The sequence below is a fragment of the Lissotriton vulgaris genome, chromosome 1_2, assembly GCF_964263255.1.
Source record: "Lissotriton vulgaris chromosome 1_2, aLisVul1.2, whole genome shotgun sequence".
Classification (NCBI taxonomy): domain Eukaryota; kingdom Metazoa; phylum Chordata; class Amphibia; order Caudata; family Salamandridae; genus Lissotriton; species Lissotriton vulgaris.
Genome location: NC_141686.1, coordinates 163,338,457 through 163,357,042, shown reverse-complemented (window position 1 = coordinate 163,357,042; position 18,586 = coordinate 163,338,457). Strand labels below are relative to the sequence as shown.

The following is an 18,586-nucleotide window of genomic DNA, read 5'->3' as shown; positions in this document are numbered from 1 at the left end:
GTGTCACTTCTCTCCTATAAGTTGTCGGTGTTTACAAAAACGTGGCTTTGTAAACACCGACAACATATAAGAGAGAAGTGACACCAGTTCAGATTGAATATCCAAGCGTTGAGGACTAGAAACAGTTTGGCAGCATTTCAGCTTATCCACAGTAAAATACTGTTAAAGAACGCGCTAGCAGGCGCAGTGATGTGTCCATACAGACTGGCCCCTGATGAAGGTACCACTGTGTACCGAAATGCATTGGGCAGAATAAGTATACTGTGTCGTTAAACTCAAATGGAATGTATATTGTATATGTATCATTTAAAGTAAAAGCAAATAATATATTGCATTTGTTGATGAATTAATCAGAATTGAGTTTTTAAAATGTACAGCAAACAATGATTATCATGTATTAAAATAGTGAATTGTTTTCTGGCATAAAGTTCAGTAAAAAATTATTTGGAAAATTGTGAAGGTGTAACACACCCAGTGAATAGTGCGCATCTAGATGGGTTTGTAAGCCCGTAATAACTGACATTCATAACCAAGGAGTGACTACCCTTATTAGCCGCAGCACCGGTTGTTAAATTAATAAAAAGGCAAACCTCGGAGTGCTCCCCACACACCCCCATAACTTGTAAGAACTGCTCGGGGCAGGCGTTAGCTTTTGGATATATTCCCGCTTAGCGCGAATATTTCCAAAAGTAGGTAATAGGAGATAGCGATGTTAGCGACTGTTTCCAGTCGCTAACATCTTGGCACTCCCACTTTGCATGTCATTAGCGATAATTATCACTGATATGTAAAGTGGGCCCCAAGATGATCGCTATCTCCTACTATCTGTCGCTAACTGGTGTTAGCGACAGCTAGGTAATAGGGCAATAAAATGATTGCCACCATAGCAGGAAAAATTACAGCTAAAACGGCGATAAGGCCCTTGGTAATATGCCCTGTACTTCCCTATTACACCTACTTTATAGCGCGCAAAAGCTGGACTTCTTTCCGCCAGCCACTCAGAGCAGTATCAGGCTGTGGAGGTATTTGGTACGCCCGATGGGGTGGCATCGGCGGCTGACACAGGCAACGCTTCTTTGGCATGGCACCTATTTGCGGATGGGTGGTGGCCCTGAGGGGATTTCGTCAATGGGACATAATAGGCATTTCTTCCCTGGGCAATATTGTGCAAGTTACTGTTCTCAAATCTTTTCAATGCCTCCAAGACGAGTTTCAGCTGCATAAAACGCAATTCTCCAAATATCTTCCGCTGAGGTATGCACTATCCCCTGCGCTGGCACACATTCCTGATCTTCTGGAGGTCCATCCTTTGGCAGGCCGCCTGCTTATGGGGGTCTTGGGTGGGCATAAGATACGACAAATATGCAAGACTCTGACAGCAACTCACAGGGGAATACCAGGACGGGTTCCCTAAGCAAGCGCTTAGATACCGGGTCGGTGATTTGCGCTATATAAGTACATTTACAAGTATGCACATGGATGGTTTCGCCTATTGTTATCCTTTGTCTTTGTATTCGTATATCAGGTTGTCGGGCCCTCGCCCAGGTGGTACTTTTAACCGCATGCGCGCTAGCGGGTTTTCCCGCTGCGCGCTGAAATTTGAAAATCGTGGGTAACGTGACAAAGCCAGCTCGTCATGCGCGCAGCGCAGGTAACGCCCATGACGAGCTGGCTTTGTCACCCGCATCGAAGGGGTTAAAAATTCAATAAAATATGTTGTAAAAAAAAAAAGAAATTCTGAAAAGACCCAAAGGAGCAACAAAATCCGTACAAAATTCGGCATCACTAGCAGCATCGGAAAGGTCCCAGGAAAGTTCTGGCTCGCCTCCAAAATCGATGGTTTGTATGAGAAATCTTCTCATAGAACATAAATAAAGCTGCACTCTCATCATAGTGTGAGCGAAAGGATTACAATTTTGGCAATTCAGAACACAGTTTTATTAGATGTCATATTGCTTTACCATCTAAGCGCTATCCCATTACATGAATATGGAGATGGCAGGACACCTAGTTACAAAAACAACAGCAACAGTTTCTGAATGAATGCGGTACAGTGAGCTAACGAAAGAAACCTTGAATGGTTGCAACAATACTGAGCCAATGTAGGAAAAGTTTTCTTCAAGAACAGTAAGCACTAAGGGGCAGATTTATGATGCCCTTGCGCCACGTTTACGCCGCTGTTGCGTCACGCAAGGCGGCGTAAACGTGGCGCATCCGAACGAACGATTTACAATGTGACGCATCTAGGCAGATGCGTCACGTTGTAAAGCCCTGCGCCGCTTGTGGGCGTTCCGGCGCAGGGTGGGCGTTCCGGGGCAGGTGCGCCTCGCAAAAGTGGCTGAGTGAAATCTATGAGATTTCACTCAGTCACTTTTAAGCCAATGCTGCGTCAAAAGCCTGCGCCTGCTTGAAGCAGGCGTAGGTCTTGACGCAGCATTGTCAAAATGGGGCACCCCCGAGCCTTGCTGGAGCTGCGTCGCGCTTGCGACGCAACTCCAGCAATGCAACACATTTCCGGCACAGATGCGACACGCATCTGTGCCTTTTTTGCACCATGGTGCGCCGCATTATAAATGCGGCGCACCATGGCTGGCGGAGCTGTGGCGCATGTTAACTGGCGCATCCCTGGGGATGCGCCAGTTAACATAAATCTGCCCCTAAATAAACAAACATAGGGTTGCTTGACCGTGTGCAACAGAAATAATAAAGAGTGAACATGCAGAGTTAGACATACATTTTAAACAAGATGGCGTTGAGGACTTAGTTAGCATAAGCCAAGAAAATACACTTTAAAGTGCCATAGTAAAATCATTTAAAACCAATAGTAGCAGTTAATTGTTCATGTGTAAATTTGAGCGCAGATTAATACTGTGCACAATGTTAATAATGCACAGTTTTGTAAGTACACAAACACACTCCCAAAGCAGACACCCATAGGTGCAGATTTACAAGATCTGAAGCATCTCTGCAATTCAGCAGGGATGCGCCAGAATACTTACGAGACACAAAACTACCTGCGCGCCACCATGGATGCAACGCATTTGCAATGCGGTGCGCCATGGCGCACGGATAGGCAGATGTGGGTCGTATCTGCCGGCTTAAATTTGGTGCAGTGCTAGAGTCGTGTCACGGGCGCGACGCAACTCCAGCACTGTTCCAACCCCGCCTATCTCTAACATTCTGCGATGCGCCTTACACGTGCTTCAAGCAGGCGCAACTTTTTGACGCAGCGGCTTCGGAAAAGTGCCTGAGTGAAATCTTGTAGATTTCACTCTGGCACTTTTCTGAGGTTTTTCTGCGACGGACCGCCCACACTGCGACGGTACGCTCACATTATACCTGACGCAGGTATAATGTGGCGTAGGAGTTTACGGTGTGACGCATCTCCCTAGAGGCGTCACATTGTAAATCCGTCGCAGCATGGCGCTTGCTTTACGCCGCCGCTGCGTCACAGAAGTGACTCAGTGGCAGCGCAAATGGGTCGCAAGTGCCTTGTAAATCTGGCCCTAAGAATTTTGTCTTATCATTTGTAAGAGGCTGTTCTCTTAGTCCTTTCAGGATGGGCCATCTAATGCAGTGGGGCTGGCAGCTACTCCACACACCATCACTACTCCCCCAAAGGTGTAGCTGATGTCAGGGCCAACTGTGGCTTCACCCTCGTAAACTGACACCGTTGATGTACCCTTGGTCTTTGGATGATCTCTAACTTACCCGTAGCTATTACACGATAGGCTGGTTACTGCAGATTTTTGTACTACATTTATAATTGGTGGGATTTAATCAATTCTTTCATCTTGTGATGCAGGATTGACCAGACGTCTCCAGTGCTCCTGGAAGACACAGTACTTGGCCAGATTGGCCAGAAGTACAAGAAATCTCCAGCCCAAGTTGCCATGCGTTACTTTCTTCAACAGGGTGTTGTAGTCCTGGCTAAGAGCTTCTCTCCAGAGCGCATTAAACAAAATATTCAGGTGAGTAGATGTGCGTGTGTCCGGCTATGACATAGAATATACTCAAGTTTGAAACAGTCCATATAAAGTCATCCATTGTCAAAGATGGGATTGGTGTTTTTTTAATCCATTGTTTGCCCATTCTCAACGTGCTATAGTAATTGCCTTAAAAATGATCCTAGCGGATGTCCTTGGAACAAAATCTTCTGAGCCTAACAATATGGCTTGGTGGATATATTGAGCTGTCTCTTGCTGATTATTTGCAACTTACTCGATATCCAAGCCCAGTATTTTCCACGGGGGGATATTCATCAAACATATGAATAATAGGAGTTTCATGAGTGTGATATCTTGGACTTGCAGGAATATGACAACATTACTATTTGAATAATTTCACTGCTCTTTGAAACAATTGATTGATAGTTCTGAAGTGATGCATTTTCAGCTTTTCTGATATGAGTGCTTCATGTCATATTCTAATACTTCTTCAATAAGTCCCTCCTTTCCCTTTCTGATGGGAACATTTTTGGCACTGGGTTCTCTATAAGACCTGTCCGAGGAAAAGTGTGCTCTACACCCACCCTTCACAAGAGAGTGGGTGACTGCTATGGAGCCAAGTTCACCCATAAGGTTAGTGTCCTACGTGGTGACCTACATGTTTAACTCGCTCAGTGTCATCTGCATCATGGTCCTGCCATCTTCAAGAATAGCCCATTGACCTGCTCTGTTCTTGGGATCCTCCTGAGGTCTTGTGCCAGTCTGCGGGGTCCTTCCAAGGAGGTTATCACCTTGAGAAACACCCTAAAGTGTGCCTTCCAAGAAGCACCATATTCTCTCCACTTTCTTCAAGTGTCATGAGATAGTAAGGTTAGAAACAGTGGATTAAAAGTGTAAAAGCCGTTTTGTGTTGTTAAGCGCCCACTAACGTTGACATCCCCAAGTCCACCACGTTGTTTGATTTGGTTACTCAGTCACAGAATGTTGAAGCCATTCTTCAAAAGGACTCCAGAAAGAGTAGAATGTAATGCATCCTGGTTTAACCTACTGTGCCATAGAGTGTACTCTAGTTGGAAACAGTCCATCTGCAAAATCATCCACTGTGAAGAATGGAGTGGTTCATTAATCCAGTGTTTGACTACACTCAACCGTCACAACAATCATCCCGGTGGATGTCTATGGAATGAGATTTTCCATGCCCAACAATATAGCTTTGTAGATATATTTTGCTGTCTCTTACTGATTATTTGCAGCATATCCAGCTGGCCCAAGCCCAGTAATTTTCCACTGTACTGTGTGAGTTTCAGGAGGGTGACATCTTGGGTATGCAGAAATCAAAATACAGTCAAATTTGAATAATTTCCCAATTGTGTTAAACAAACCAAATATTAGTTCTGAATTGTTGTATTTGTATATTTGCTAATATGAGTAAATTAAGCACCATTCGAATACTTTTTAAACAACTACCTCTTTTCCCTTTCTGATGGAAATAGTTTAGGGACTAGGCTCTCCATACTGCCTGTCCGAGGAAAGTTTGTCTCTCCATCCACCCTAGACACGAGAATGCCCAGGAGCCCAGTCCCCCTATAGGATTAGTGCTGCACCTAGTTTCCTGCATGTCTAACTCACTCAGAGACCTCTGCATCATGTTGTCTGCCATCTCTATGCATAGCCCTTTGGCCTGCTCTACTCTTATAAACCTCCTTAGGTTTTCTTCTACTCTGGGGGGGCTTCTCAAAAAGGGTCTTGCCGTGCCCAAAAAGGCTCTTGCCGCGAGTAACATCCCAAAGAAAACGGAGGCTCTACCTCCCCAGAACCACCATATCCTCTCCGCTTTCTCAAACTGTCAGCCCAAATCCAACATATTCCCTCCAGAACATTCAGACTCAGATGGGCTTCCAACACTTCAATGTATTCACCAGACAAATAACTCTCAACTGACACTAACAGCCAGGCCTGCCCACATAAACCATTCAGACGTTCTTCCTGGTGCTAGGGATGACCTGTCCATACGACCACCCACACTATGCAGAGCACATCACTGGTACACAAGGGATCAATCAGCAAGAGCTCACAATCAACCTCCTAATAAACCGAGATACAGTATTCGCCAGCGGACTCACTCTGGATGGAGGGACTCCTGTAATTGTGTGAAAGGCGGTCAATTGTTGGATGTGTACTTTCATTGGGATAACATACTACTTCCATTTTATTTATAATATGTTCCCCAGTGCAATATATATATATATATATATAAATATATATATATATATATTCGAATCCTGCACGGCCGCCACGTATTCACTCACGCAACGCCAGCAAAACAGGACACGGACCCAGATTTCGAGCTTTAAGTTTTATTCACCCAAGTGTCTGAGACGCGTTTCGCAGCGTGGACGCCGCTTGTTTACTCGACGGTTTGTTTAAACTCGGGAAGCATTTTTAAAGTGACAGTGCATTAATTCAGTGGATCACGTGAGTTCTCACTATAGAAATAGACAAAATACTCATTGCGCTTCTCATTTCTGCGCTGTTTAACAACTGTACAATCACTTTGTTAAATACATAATTGTCCATGATATAATATCCATGTAATTATATATATACTCGTATTGAGACTTCGGTTGATGCAGAAATATCCGTAAAATACATTATTATACATTTTAAACCCTTTTAGTCCTCAATGACATCGTGTTATTTTTAAAAAATACTTGTAAAATACGTAAGCCTGATTTCAGTTGTATTTGTTATTTTATAGAAGTTTTTCATCTTTCATAGCGAATGTTTCTATATTGTGCTTCAATGTGCTGGTGATGATAAAATCATGTCAATTGGTCTATTGTTCGTACCATTTTTACCTCTCAGACCTAATGAGTCTAAGCTCCCTAATGTCATGTGTGCACCCATGTTTGTAAGCAGATACATTCACTTGTCATTACTGTTTCATCACTTTCGTAATATCGTACTCTGTCTGAAGCAATTTTCCATGTCAACATCATATCATATGCAATCTACATCTATTTGGAACTATTTAGGATTTCCAAAATATACTTGAATCAGGGGTTTCAACACTCAAATCGATTCTGATAAATAAATAACTATAACTGTACATTGTGATAAACTGATATTTTCAACTCATAATCACAGCATCGGAAAAATTCATATACAAGTTGATTAATATTTAAAAATATTTAAAACATCCAAAGATATTTACAAATATTTAAAAAAAGCATCGGTACAAAAAGTCATAAAAATTCTTGAATAAATAGACCTAAAATTCATCTATGTGCATCATTTCTATCTTCCGAAAAGTGCTGAGTTGTGGGTGTTGTTGGATTGAACACTAATTACCATATCACGGGGCATGTGAACGGGAAATTTATTAGGCATAATTATTCTAGACAAGTGTAAAGGTCTTCCGTTAGATTCAATCCATTGGGATGTTTCGAATCTAATAATAAAATATACCTGGTTTCCAACTTCCGTAATTTGTTCTCCCTATTTCCTCCGCGCCTATTGGGAGGGACTGCATCTATTAGATAATAAGACAACCCTTTGTTGTTAAATCCATGGCATGCCTTAAAATGTCGGACCACCGGATAGGTATTGTCCATATTAGTTATGGCGCGGAGATGTTGGAGTATTCTAACATGTGCTTGTAACTTAGTACTGCCTACGTAGATAAGTCCACATGGGCATGTTAGAACATATACTGTGTATTCGGTTTTACAGGTTAACATTTTATTTATTGTGTACGGTTTTGTCTTGAATGGACTGAAGTACGTTTTTGTATTGGCCCCGTGTGTACATGCCTTGCATGTTGTACATTTTTTGAAACCCTTTAAGTTCTGGGACCAGGCTGGTTTATTTATTATTTCAGGATCCGGTACCACCAAGCAGTCTCTCATTGAGGGAGCTCTACTGTATGTAATGGACGCCCTCTGAGGTAGCAGGGGTCCTAATAATGGGTCACTAAGCAGTATAGACCATTCCCCCTGTATGATTTTTTGGATTGCCTTGTGTTGTTTACTATATCCAATTATAAGGCGAAAGCTCTTATCGTCCTCTACAGCTTGGCTTTGACACTAATCTTTTTCTTTATTTCTAATTGATAAATCTTCCCTGGCTAGTGTCGCTGTTTTGGCAATGGCATTTTCTATTGTTTGTCTAGAATAGCCTCTTGCTTCATATCCTTGCTAAGTTGTTGGGCCTTCTGTAGTTCGTCGTGCATGCTGCAAACCCTCTTAATTCTGAGCATATCGCCATAAGGAATACTATTCACTAAATGGCAGGGGTGAGAACTGGAGGCATGTAACACCGAATTTCCTGCAGTTTTCTTTCGATACAAAGCCATTTCTAATTTGTTGTTATTTATATACACTTTAGTATTGAGGAAATTTACACAGGTGTCACTGATTTCAGCAGTGAATCTTAGTTTTAGATCATTGTTGTTAATTTTGACCACAAACATTATATGTATATATATATATATATATATATATATATATATATATATATCCAAAAGAAACGGCGTTCCAAAACGTGCACTCAGGCTGCATACAAAACAGGGTGACAACCCTTTGTTACGCGTTTCGCGCTTCAAGAAGCGCTTGTTCAAAGGCGTGTGAACAAGTGCTTTTTGAAGCACGAAACGCGCCACGAAGGGTTTATGGAGTAATAAACCACTGACTTGCTAACCCAGTACTCGCCCTGTTTTGTATGCTGCCTGAGTGCACGTTTTGGAACGCCGTTTCTTTTGGATATTGTCACCGGCTGCTCTGCCAGTATCGAGCCAACCCTACAAAGGCGAGGGATTTACAGCAAGAGCTTGTTTCTTTGTGTATATATATAAATTGAAAAAATACTGGCATTTGATTGAAAAAGATCCAGATATAGGAAAATTATTAGGATCCAAACCTACGGTAACCTATCGAAAAACTAAATCGTTGAAGGACATGTTGGTAAAAAGCCACTTTTCACAACAAGCAGACAACAATTGGTTATCAAATCAACAGAATGGATTCTATAAATGTAACTCCTGCAAGGCGTGCAAAATTGGTAAGAACAAAAGGTTCATCACAGAGCCAAATGGGAACACAATTGTTATAAACGAGAAGATCACATGCACATCCCAGTATGTGATATATATTATCAAATGTAATTGTGGAAGCAAAAACATAGGAAGCACAACTTGCACTCTAAGCAAACGCATCCTGGAACATATCAGAGCGGTGAAAAATAAAGATTCTTCATATGCAACCGCTAAACATATGATGTTATGCCAGAAAGGAGATTGGAGATCAATGTGCTATTATGGCATAAAAACAGTCACTTTGAATGAACGAGGTGGAAATAGAACTAGAAAACTCCGTCAGATGGAATCCAAATATATCGTAAGACTCAAAACCAAGACCCCGAGAGGGATGAATTATGATGAGGAACTTTATACACACTTAGAATAAGAAGATCTGAACTGTTAAGAACTAACTTTGGGAAACCTGAAAGCATTGTTGATCTGTGAAACAATATGGTTAAAACTGCAATTCTGTAAGAATGAAATGCAAAGTGAATTTCTAGTACTATACTTTATTACAACTCTTACACAGACATGTAGTATTGTAATATTGTAAAAATGAATATTCACGAGTACTATACTCGGATAAATTTGATACATAAGCCAATCTGTATTTACTTAAAAATGTAAATGTAAATTGATACTTGTATAGCGTACTACTCACCCGCAAGGGTCTCATGGCGCTTGTACGAAAACCGCTGTGGAACCCAACCTGGCTTTCCCTGCGAGGCGTCCACTCCTGGGCACCCCCAAGGTGGAGACCAGGCATCCGTAGCGTTGTGGGGGCCGTTGTGGAGATTAAGCAAGCTATTGCCCAGAGGTGCAGAGTGGGACTCCATGATTGGAATAGGCACCAAGGCGAGAATTATCAGGTCCGTGGAATTTTTGAACCCAAGACCCGCCGAGGCAGGGAATTGAACCCTGGTCCCGGGCTAGACTTCTGCATCAGGGTCTGCAACTCTAATCATTGAGCCACACTTCTGCACAAATGACAATTATGTAAAGTTTACATAATGTTAGCAGAATTGCAGAACATATCGAATGTTTGAGAAAACCTCCACGAAAGGACAGTGAATGTAAATGAATTCTTTCTTTTTCTTTTAATATGATTTTGATTATCGAATTATCAATCACTACAATGCCCAGAATGCCCCATAATCGCTGACTAGGCTTAAATAGTGTGGAAAGAGAAAACTCACTAACCGTGAGCAAAGGCGAGGAGGCTGAAACGCGTTGGTTGGGTTCGTTTTTGAATAAATAAGTTAAAAGACCTTCACTCTGGAGGGCTGTTCATATTTGTTAAAAAAAAAAAATATATATATATATATATATATATATATATATATATATATATATATATATATATATATATATATATATATATATATATATTTATTTTTTCACTGAAAAAACCATAGGTTTTAGGGGTGTTATAGCTAGCTGGATATTTCACTCGTATAAAACCATTGAAATTCCTCCGTTATAGTTAGTTGTACTAACTATAACTTGCGCGCCCGCAATCCACTGCTGATGATGTCACATATTACATCATTCAAGACATGGTCAGTGACATCACTGATGACATCTCAAATGACATCACTGATGACATCATCCAGTGAAAGTGGCTTGGTTCGATATTTAAGTAAGTATTATACATATAACAATCTGCATTAAAGACCGAGTGTATGTAGAATATTTGGATGGATGATTTAGTAGCAATATGATCGACTGTTTAATTGTCTTTTTTAAAGTGTTTCCCTAAATATATGGGATAGTGATTAAACTGTGTGAATATCTGTTCCACTGTATCTCTTGTTGTGTAAACTACTACATAAGTTGATTACTAGCTATTTGAAAGTCTATATTAGTTATTAATTAGTTAAGTGAGTATTTGTATGGGATAGTAAATGTGTGTGTGGTTGGATGGGAGGTGTGTGAATGTCCAAAGATGTGTAAATTGTTGATTTAGTAGTTGTATGAGGTTAAGATTGCACATGGAAATAGTTGTCTACGTGACTGAATCTCTTTATGGGTGTGGCGTTGAGTAAATTTATTTCTCAATAATACATGTCCAACAAGGTAGAAATATAAAAGGTAGTCTATGTGACAGTTGCTGTTTATAAATAAGTATACATAAGACTCAGTGATTGTATGAGTGACTATTGGAAACTGTACACTTGTAATAGTGATTTTATAACACACTAATGAGTTACTATCGATATCAATAAATAAAGTGGTGTTTGTATAAGTGTGTAGCTTAGTAAATGTAATTTTGATCAATTGTTTGCATAAGTGAGTAGGATGATTGCATAACTGAATAGGATGTGTGTTGGTAAGTAATGTCGATGTAGGTGAATAAGTATATTTAACAGTTTTATATTGATCTTTGTTAGCATGTATGAGTGAATACACAGGTAAGTCTTTAGGTGTGTGTGTAGATGTAGTAATCACTGAGTTGGTTTTTAGAAACTTGTATTGGTGTGTCAATGGTTTCAAATATGGTACTTCATATTTTATAATGAGTGTTGACAGGTTATTCTAGTGTATGATGAGATGTATCTGATTGTCACGTGGATGATGTCATCAGTGATGTCATTTGAGATGTCATCAGTGATGTCACTGACCATGTCATGAATGATGTAATATGTGACATCATCAGCAGTGGATTGCTGGCGCGCGAGATATAGTTAGTACAACTAACTATAACGAAGGAATTTTAATGGTTTTGTACCAGCTAATTATAACACCCCTAAATCTATGTTTTTTTCAGTGAATGTAAAAGGTTTTTTAAATGCTAATTCCTTACTATAACATGTCCGAAACCTATGTTTTTTTAGTGAATTTCAAAGTTTTGTAAATGCTAATTCCTAACTATAACATGTCTGAAACCTATGGATTTCTCAGTGAATTTCGCAGGTTTTGTAAATGTTAATTTTTAAATGTATTAATTGTTATATTTATTTCTTCACATTGTTTTACTATATTTCTTTGATCTATTTTGTTTAGATATCTTATTTTTCAAATGACATTAGACATATTTAACAAAAACGCATTTAAAAAAATATATTCTCTATATCTTCTATTAAATATATTTATATTTTCTTTTTATATTTTTTTATATATTTTTGGAAGTTGCGCACCCAAAGCGCACCCTTCTCGTTCACTGCGCGGAACATGTCTACCATTTTAGGATTTTTCTGTAGGATCCGCATACGGTGTGCGACGAATACGACTTTCCCAACGCGGATGCTAGACGACTTGTACACAACTAGTAGCACATACGCGACATGTACGCATTACGCAAAGCGACGGTCGCGCGTGTAGTCATACGCTTATCAGACACGGTGGGTGCGCGACCTCCCCAAAACTTTTTTAATATTCAAAAACGTATATATATATATATATATATTTAATATAAATATTAAAACAAGACATTATCTGAACTAATCATAAAAATAATATTCTTTAACTTTCAATAACGTTACATTACTTATAAATGCAATTTCGCAAAGTCCCGCTGGGTGCGAGTTAGGTGCGAGCTGCGTACGCGCACCCTATGCGTACCTCATGTGACCAGAAAACAAGAGATTTTATTGGTTCATTACACTTCCTATTGTAAGTATTGAAGGACCCCACCCATTTCATTCACTCTTGTTGGACCTTCCTTATGAGAGAACTTCTCCTAGCAAGAACTGCTGTTTTTGGTTATTATACACCTGTTTGTCCTCAAACTTAGAGACATGGCAGCCAATGCGCCATCATCATCATCAGAACATTCTGATACTGAAGAATTTGTGCCTGACCTCTCGCTCCAGAGAAGTACACTTCTATTGTATGGAAGTTTTTTACTATTCCACCGGGGTTGAAGAAGGTTAATGCAACCAAAGTTACTTGCAAAATCTGCAAGGCGGTCCTCTCCAGGGGAGACCCTAATAAGAAGTACTCTTGTGGAACGGCGAGTATGAGAAAACATCTTCAGACTCAACATCTTGTGAACTCTGCAAGAGAAGAATTGAGACGACTAAGAGACAATGCTCCTGCACCACCGGCTGTTTCGAGTACATCTGGAGCAACACCATCAAGTACAACATCTCCTCCTGATATTCATCCCCAATTTGGAAGAGTCAGGATGCATTGTGTACCATGCAACCGTCTTATTTCATATGGAGAGCAGTCAGTGGGTCTGGTTTGTTGTGCCATTGAAAACCCCCTTTGTTGGTTTCCTTTTTTTTTCTCCTCCTAGTTTTTAGTTTTGTTTGTCCTGTTGACATTTTTTAACTCCTTTTAAAAAAAACACACAAAAAATAAAATCATTCAAAAAATATAAAAAAAATATAAAACAACAAAAAGAAAAAAAAGTTTTTATGAACTAACTACTCTTGTTAAAGAAAGAGCTAAACTTATATGCTAGTGCGTGAAAGTTTACATGAATGTATGTCTAGTAGATAACTGACTGAAAGAAAGCATTTGTGGTGTATGCTGAAGGATAAGTGCAGAAGTATAAGGAAGTGCTGCAGCATGACACTGTAAGGTGTTTAGCTATAGCGTGCTGTGGCACTTCCGAAGCATAGGGATGTAACATATGTACATAAATATGTTGCAAGTCTTTGCTTCCCTCTGCACAGCTCCTTAAACTGCAGCCATGTGGTGACACAGGCACCCTTGCACCATGGTGCAAGGATATCTGTGTCATGCATAGATTGTCTTTGTGAAGGAAGGCACACCTTCCTACACAAAAACAATCGGTAAAGGCATTTTTCTCCTTCAATATATGCTGTGCATTGTGTCACATATTGAAAGAGAAAAAATGAGGAGAAGTGAAAACAATTCTCCTTGTTGTGCCTTGATACACCAAATTTAAGGATGGTGCATCATTGACACACAAGTCCAGATATATGATTTTTTATAAAACTGGAGATGTGGAGTTTTCTGTGCAAACATGCACAGCTACACCTATAGAATGCCTTTTCAATGCAAAGTGGTGTGTAAGATGTGATTGTATTTACATGTAAAACAAAAGGTATTCACAGTGCCATTTCCTCTCCATGTAAATATGAAAGAGAGTTAGTGGCTAGGCCAATTCTTATGATAGGACTACATTTCTGTACTGCTAACAGAGAACAAGATAAATGTATGAGTACATACGTTTTAGGAAACTGATAGGACATGTTTATATATTACTGAAGGGAAGGGATGGGGCCTAATGTGACATGTGCCAAAATACTCAGTGATGTGCTTTAAGTTAAAGAGTTTTATTTCTTTTAATTCTGAAATTACCAGGCCCTACAAGTCCACCATATCTCTCTAATGTATACTATACCATGTGTCTTGCAAACAGGTGCTCTTAAGCTGTGTCCTATGTAATGTTCCTTTCAAACAGTTTTTGTTAACCAATAAAAAACATTGTTTCAAAAAAACTGAAACATGAACCCTAGTTTTCAGTGTAGAATGTTGTCAAACAACCAATCATTTATTTTCTTTTTTCAAAAGTGCATCCACCATTTTAGAAAAATCTTACTTTTCAAACTGCCATTTCATTTACAGAGACCATCTGAGTGCATCCAGACCTCCCTTCAAGATGCTTAGAGTGTGAATTGTGGCACACAGCTATATTTTCTGTAGCCAAAGGTATGCAGAAAACAGAAACATGGACGAAGACTTAGCATTACCAAATGTAGACATTAAATGGATTGGACAGAGAGGGTTTTAAAGTGGCTCCAATTGATGCAATTGGTTAAATCCTTTTTGCATCTCCAACACCCTGACCTCATAATTGTGCAATGTGGTGGCAATGACCAAGGCACTTTCACTGGGGTAGGTCTGGAAATGCTTATAAAGGACAGCTTTACAGAATTGATGTCACTTTTCCCCCAAACTGCCTCTGTCTATTTTAACATATGCCAAAGGCAGAAATGGAACTGCTCCAATCAATTTTGTTCACAGATTGAGAAAGCTAAGAAACATGTCAATAAATCTTTTTCTGTTTTTATTTGAGATTATAGAATGGGGTCCATTTACCACAACAATCTGCGTTGCTATATAGATGGCATCTATAGGAGAGATGGCATACATTTTACAGATGAGGGTAACAGAGTCTTTCTCTTGAACTTTAGACTCTGCATAGGTACTTACCTGTAGGCACCAAAATCTCTCAATAAACACAAGGGCTCTTTTTAGAGCCACTTAAGAACTAAACACGAAAGCTTGCTGTGTATCTAAAAAACAAATTGTGATTTTTTGCTTGGAGTCGCGCACCCAACGCATCAGAGTCATGCTCCGAACGCTTTGAAGTCGTGCACCAAACGCATTGGCGTCGCGCACCCTACAGATTATGAGTCGTGCATCCAACGTGTGCACACCAGAGGGCCGCACTGAGCACCGCGCTGGGTGCGCGACTCCTAATTTTACCGTAAAAAAAATAGCCCCTAACACTAATTTCTAATATCCCTGGGGACCCCATCCCCCGGGGCTTATAAAAAAAACATTGGGGACCGTGGGGGGAGTGCCAATGCCCCCACGGTCCGCCGGCTCCCCGAGTCCTTCGAGAGCCGGAATTGATTTTCCACATGGGGAGCTGCTAACATGCAGCTCCCCATGTGGAAAAGCAATATGGTTTGGATTTTGTCAAGAGAGAGCAGGTTTCTCGGCTCTCTCTTTTCAAAATCCAAACCAAGTTTGCTACGGGAGGGCGGGAGCCGGGAGACTCCCACCCTCCCATAGCAAATAGCAGTGGGGGGAGCCCACCCCCGGGACACTGCAGGAGCTGGCTCTGGCGGGTTGAGGTCCCCAGGGCGCTCGAGGGCCCCAGGAGGGGGGCCATGCAGCCCCCTCCCACAATACAGAACGCCCTGGGGGGTGGTGGTCCCCAGGGCTTGGGGGGGGTTGTTGAGGCCCCCACCACTAATTTTGCAGGGGGGCCTTGAAGACCCCCAACCATTTATTTTATAGCCCCGGGGGTGTCCCCGCGGGTGACGGGCCCCTCTGGGCCCCCATACATTTTTAAAATTTGCCTCTGGGATTTGGCCCCCCTGGGGGCTAACTATAAAAGAAGCCCCGTTATATATATATATATATATATATATATATATATATATATATATATATATATATATATATATATATATATATATATATATATATATATATATATATATATATATATATATATATATATATATTTTATTCCAAGTTTTCTCTGCTCCAGGAGAAAGAAAAGGAGCACACTCCACAGGTTCGTGAAACATCACATTTATTTAAAACAATTGGTACAACGGCTCCAATGTCCTGATGCATTTCGGCCGCATCGGCCTTCTTCGGAGGGTAGGGGGAGCCATTTTGACATCGGATGGCCTTTCGAATGCATAATGAGACCTTTAGTAGCTCCGTGAATGATTGCCCTCAGGTGGGATACAGTGTCGAGCATTGTGGTCCTTGTAGTGCATACATTAGGCCAACCCTTCGGTGGAAAATGTCAAATGAATGAATGCAATTTCGTTGTGCCTGTGTCCCCGTCGGCGCTGTTTTCGAGCGTTTAGGGGCCCATTCCCAAGTCTGGTCTTCGGTGGCGCCGCTGCTGGAGCTTGGTTTACACCGTCCCCGTTGTTGGTCCTATATTCAGCAGAATCCGGCGCGCGTGGCTGGGGGTGCATCGCTCGTCAGCCAGGACCCAGGCTGTGATTAATTTATTCCAAGTTTTCTCTGCTCCAGGAGAAAGAAGAGGAGCACACTCCACAGGTTCGTGAAACATCACATTTATTTAAAACAATTGGTACAACGGCTCCAATGTCCTGATGCATTTCGGCCGCATCGGCCTTCTTTGGAGGGTAGGGGGAGCCATTTTGACATCGGATGGCCTTTCGAATGCATAATGAGACCTTTAGTAGCTCCGTGAATGATTGCCCTCAGGTGGGATACAGTGTCGAGCATTGTGGTCCTTGTAGTGCATACATTAGGCCAACCCTTTGGTGGAAAATGTCAAATGAATGAATGCAATTTCGTTGTGCCTGTGTCCCCGTCGGCGCTGTTTTCGAGCGTTTAGGGGCCCATTCCCAAGTCTGGTCTTCGGTGGCGCCGCTGCTGGAGCTTGGTTTACACCGTCCCCGTTGTTGGTCCTATATTCAGCAGAATCCGGCGCGCGTGGCTGGGGGTGCATCGCTCGTCAGCCAGGACCCAGGCTGTGATTAATTTATTCCAAGTTTTCTTTGCTCCAGGAGAAAGAAGAGGAGCACACTCCACAGGTTCGTGAACCATCACGTTTATTTAAAACAATTGGTACAACGGCTCCAATGTCCTGATGCATTTCGGCCGCATCGGCCTTCTCCGGAGGGTAGGGGGAGCCATTTTGACATCGGATGGCCTTTCGAATGCATAATGAGACCTTTAGTAGCTTCGTGATATATATATATATATTTTTTTTTATATGGCAGGATCCGCGCACCTGCCGGTTTAAAATATATAAATATATATATTTTGGGCCCTGGGGGGTCCCCTAAGCAGGTCTAGAGGATCAGGATATTTCTTCTACTCTGCCCCCTTTATACATTTTACACACTTGTTCCACTGACTTCTTCAGCCTCGCTTCTACCAAGGCACAAAATGGCTGTCAACAGTTCCTGGTTTTGAATGTTGACAACCACTTGACAGCTAATTAGCATTCAGCACGTGAATGCAAGGGTGCGCTTACGGTGCACTCAGGGTGCGCGGAATCACCGCGGCCATCAATATATAAATGATTTAACTGTCATTTTCTCAGGAACTACTGAACAGATTGACACCATTTAAGCAAAAGGCATGAGTCTGAACTGAGGACTACCTCTTTGCCAAATTTGGTGTAATTCCGTTCAGCCGTTCAGGCTGTAGCTACTTCAAAAGGTCCTATGGAAAATTGCATGGGGAAAACACGTTTTAGGACCCCCTTTTTTCTCGGCCCCAGCTACACGAATCATCCCGAAACTTTCAGCATAGGAGCGGACCAGAGCTGATAATTAGTTTGGAAAATTTTGTGAAGATTCATCAACCAGCGCCAAAGTTATTCCTAATAGAATGTTGCGGATTTCCAATGGAAAATAGATCCTAACTAACACACACACACACACGCACACACACATATATATATATATATATATATATATATATATATATATATATATATATATATATATATATATATATATATATATATATATATATATATATATATTTTTTTTTTACCAAGCACACTTCCTCACGATGAAGGACGGCACCGACTCCGTGAGTTGCTTAAGAATGAAGTTTATTTTTCAAAGCTGCTGAAAAAGACGCGTTTCGGCGGAAGCCTCCGCCTTGCTCACTTCACCTACTCAGATGTGATACACAAACATATATACCTTATGACAAACACAGTTGCCTCACTGTGATTGGTGTCTAGTAACTCTGGTAACACAATGTTTGGTCATGTGATAACGCAGCAACCATGGAAAAGTTACTAATGCGCAAAAATGCATTTTTAGATAAGAAAATGCCATCACCATTTGAATTACAAATCATACTTTCATGGCATTACATATTAAGTAAAACAAAATATTTA

General features: G+C 41.0%; 1 protein-coding gene across 2 annotated transcripts in view; it reads left to right on the top strand.

Annotated features, from left to right (window-relative positions):
- LOC147734752 (estradiol 17 beta-dehydrogenase 5-like) overlaps nt 1–18,586 on the top strand; it is a 318,862-nt gene that overhangs the window by 266,945 nt on the left and 33,331 nt on the right. For both annotated transcript variants that reach the window (XM_086953029.1, XM_086953030.1), the window contains one exon: nt 3,806–3,971. In XM_086953029.1, coding sequence (XP_086809155.1) covers nt 3,806–3,971 — 166 coding nt within the window. The remainder of the gene's footprint in view (nt 1–3,805; nt 3,972–18,586) is intronic.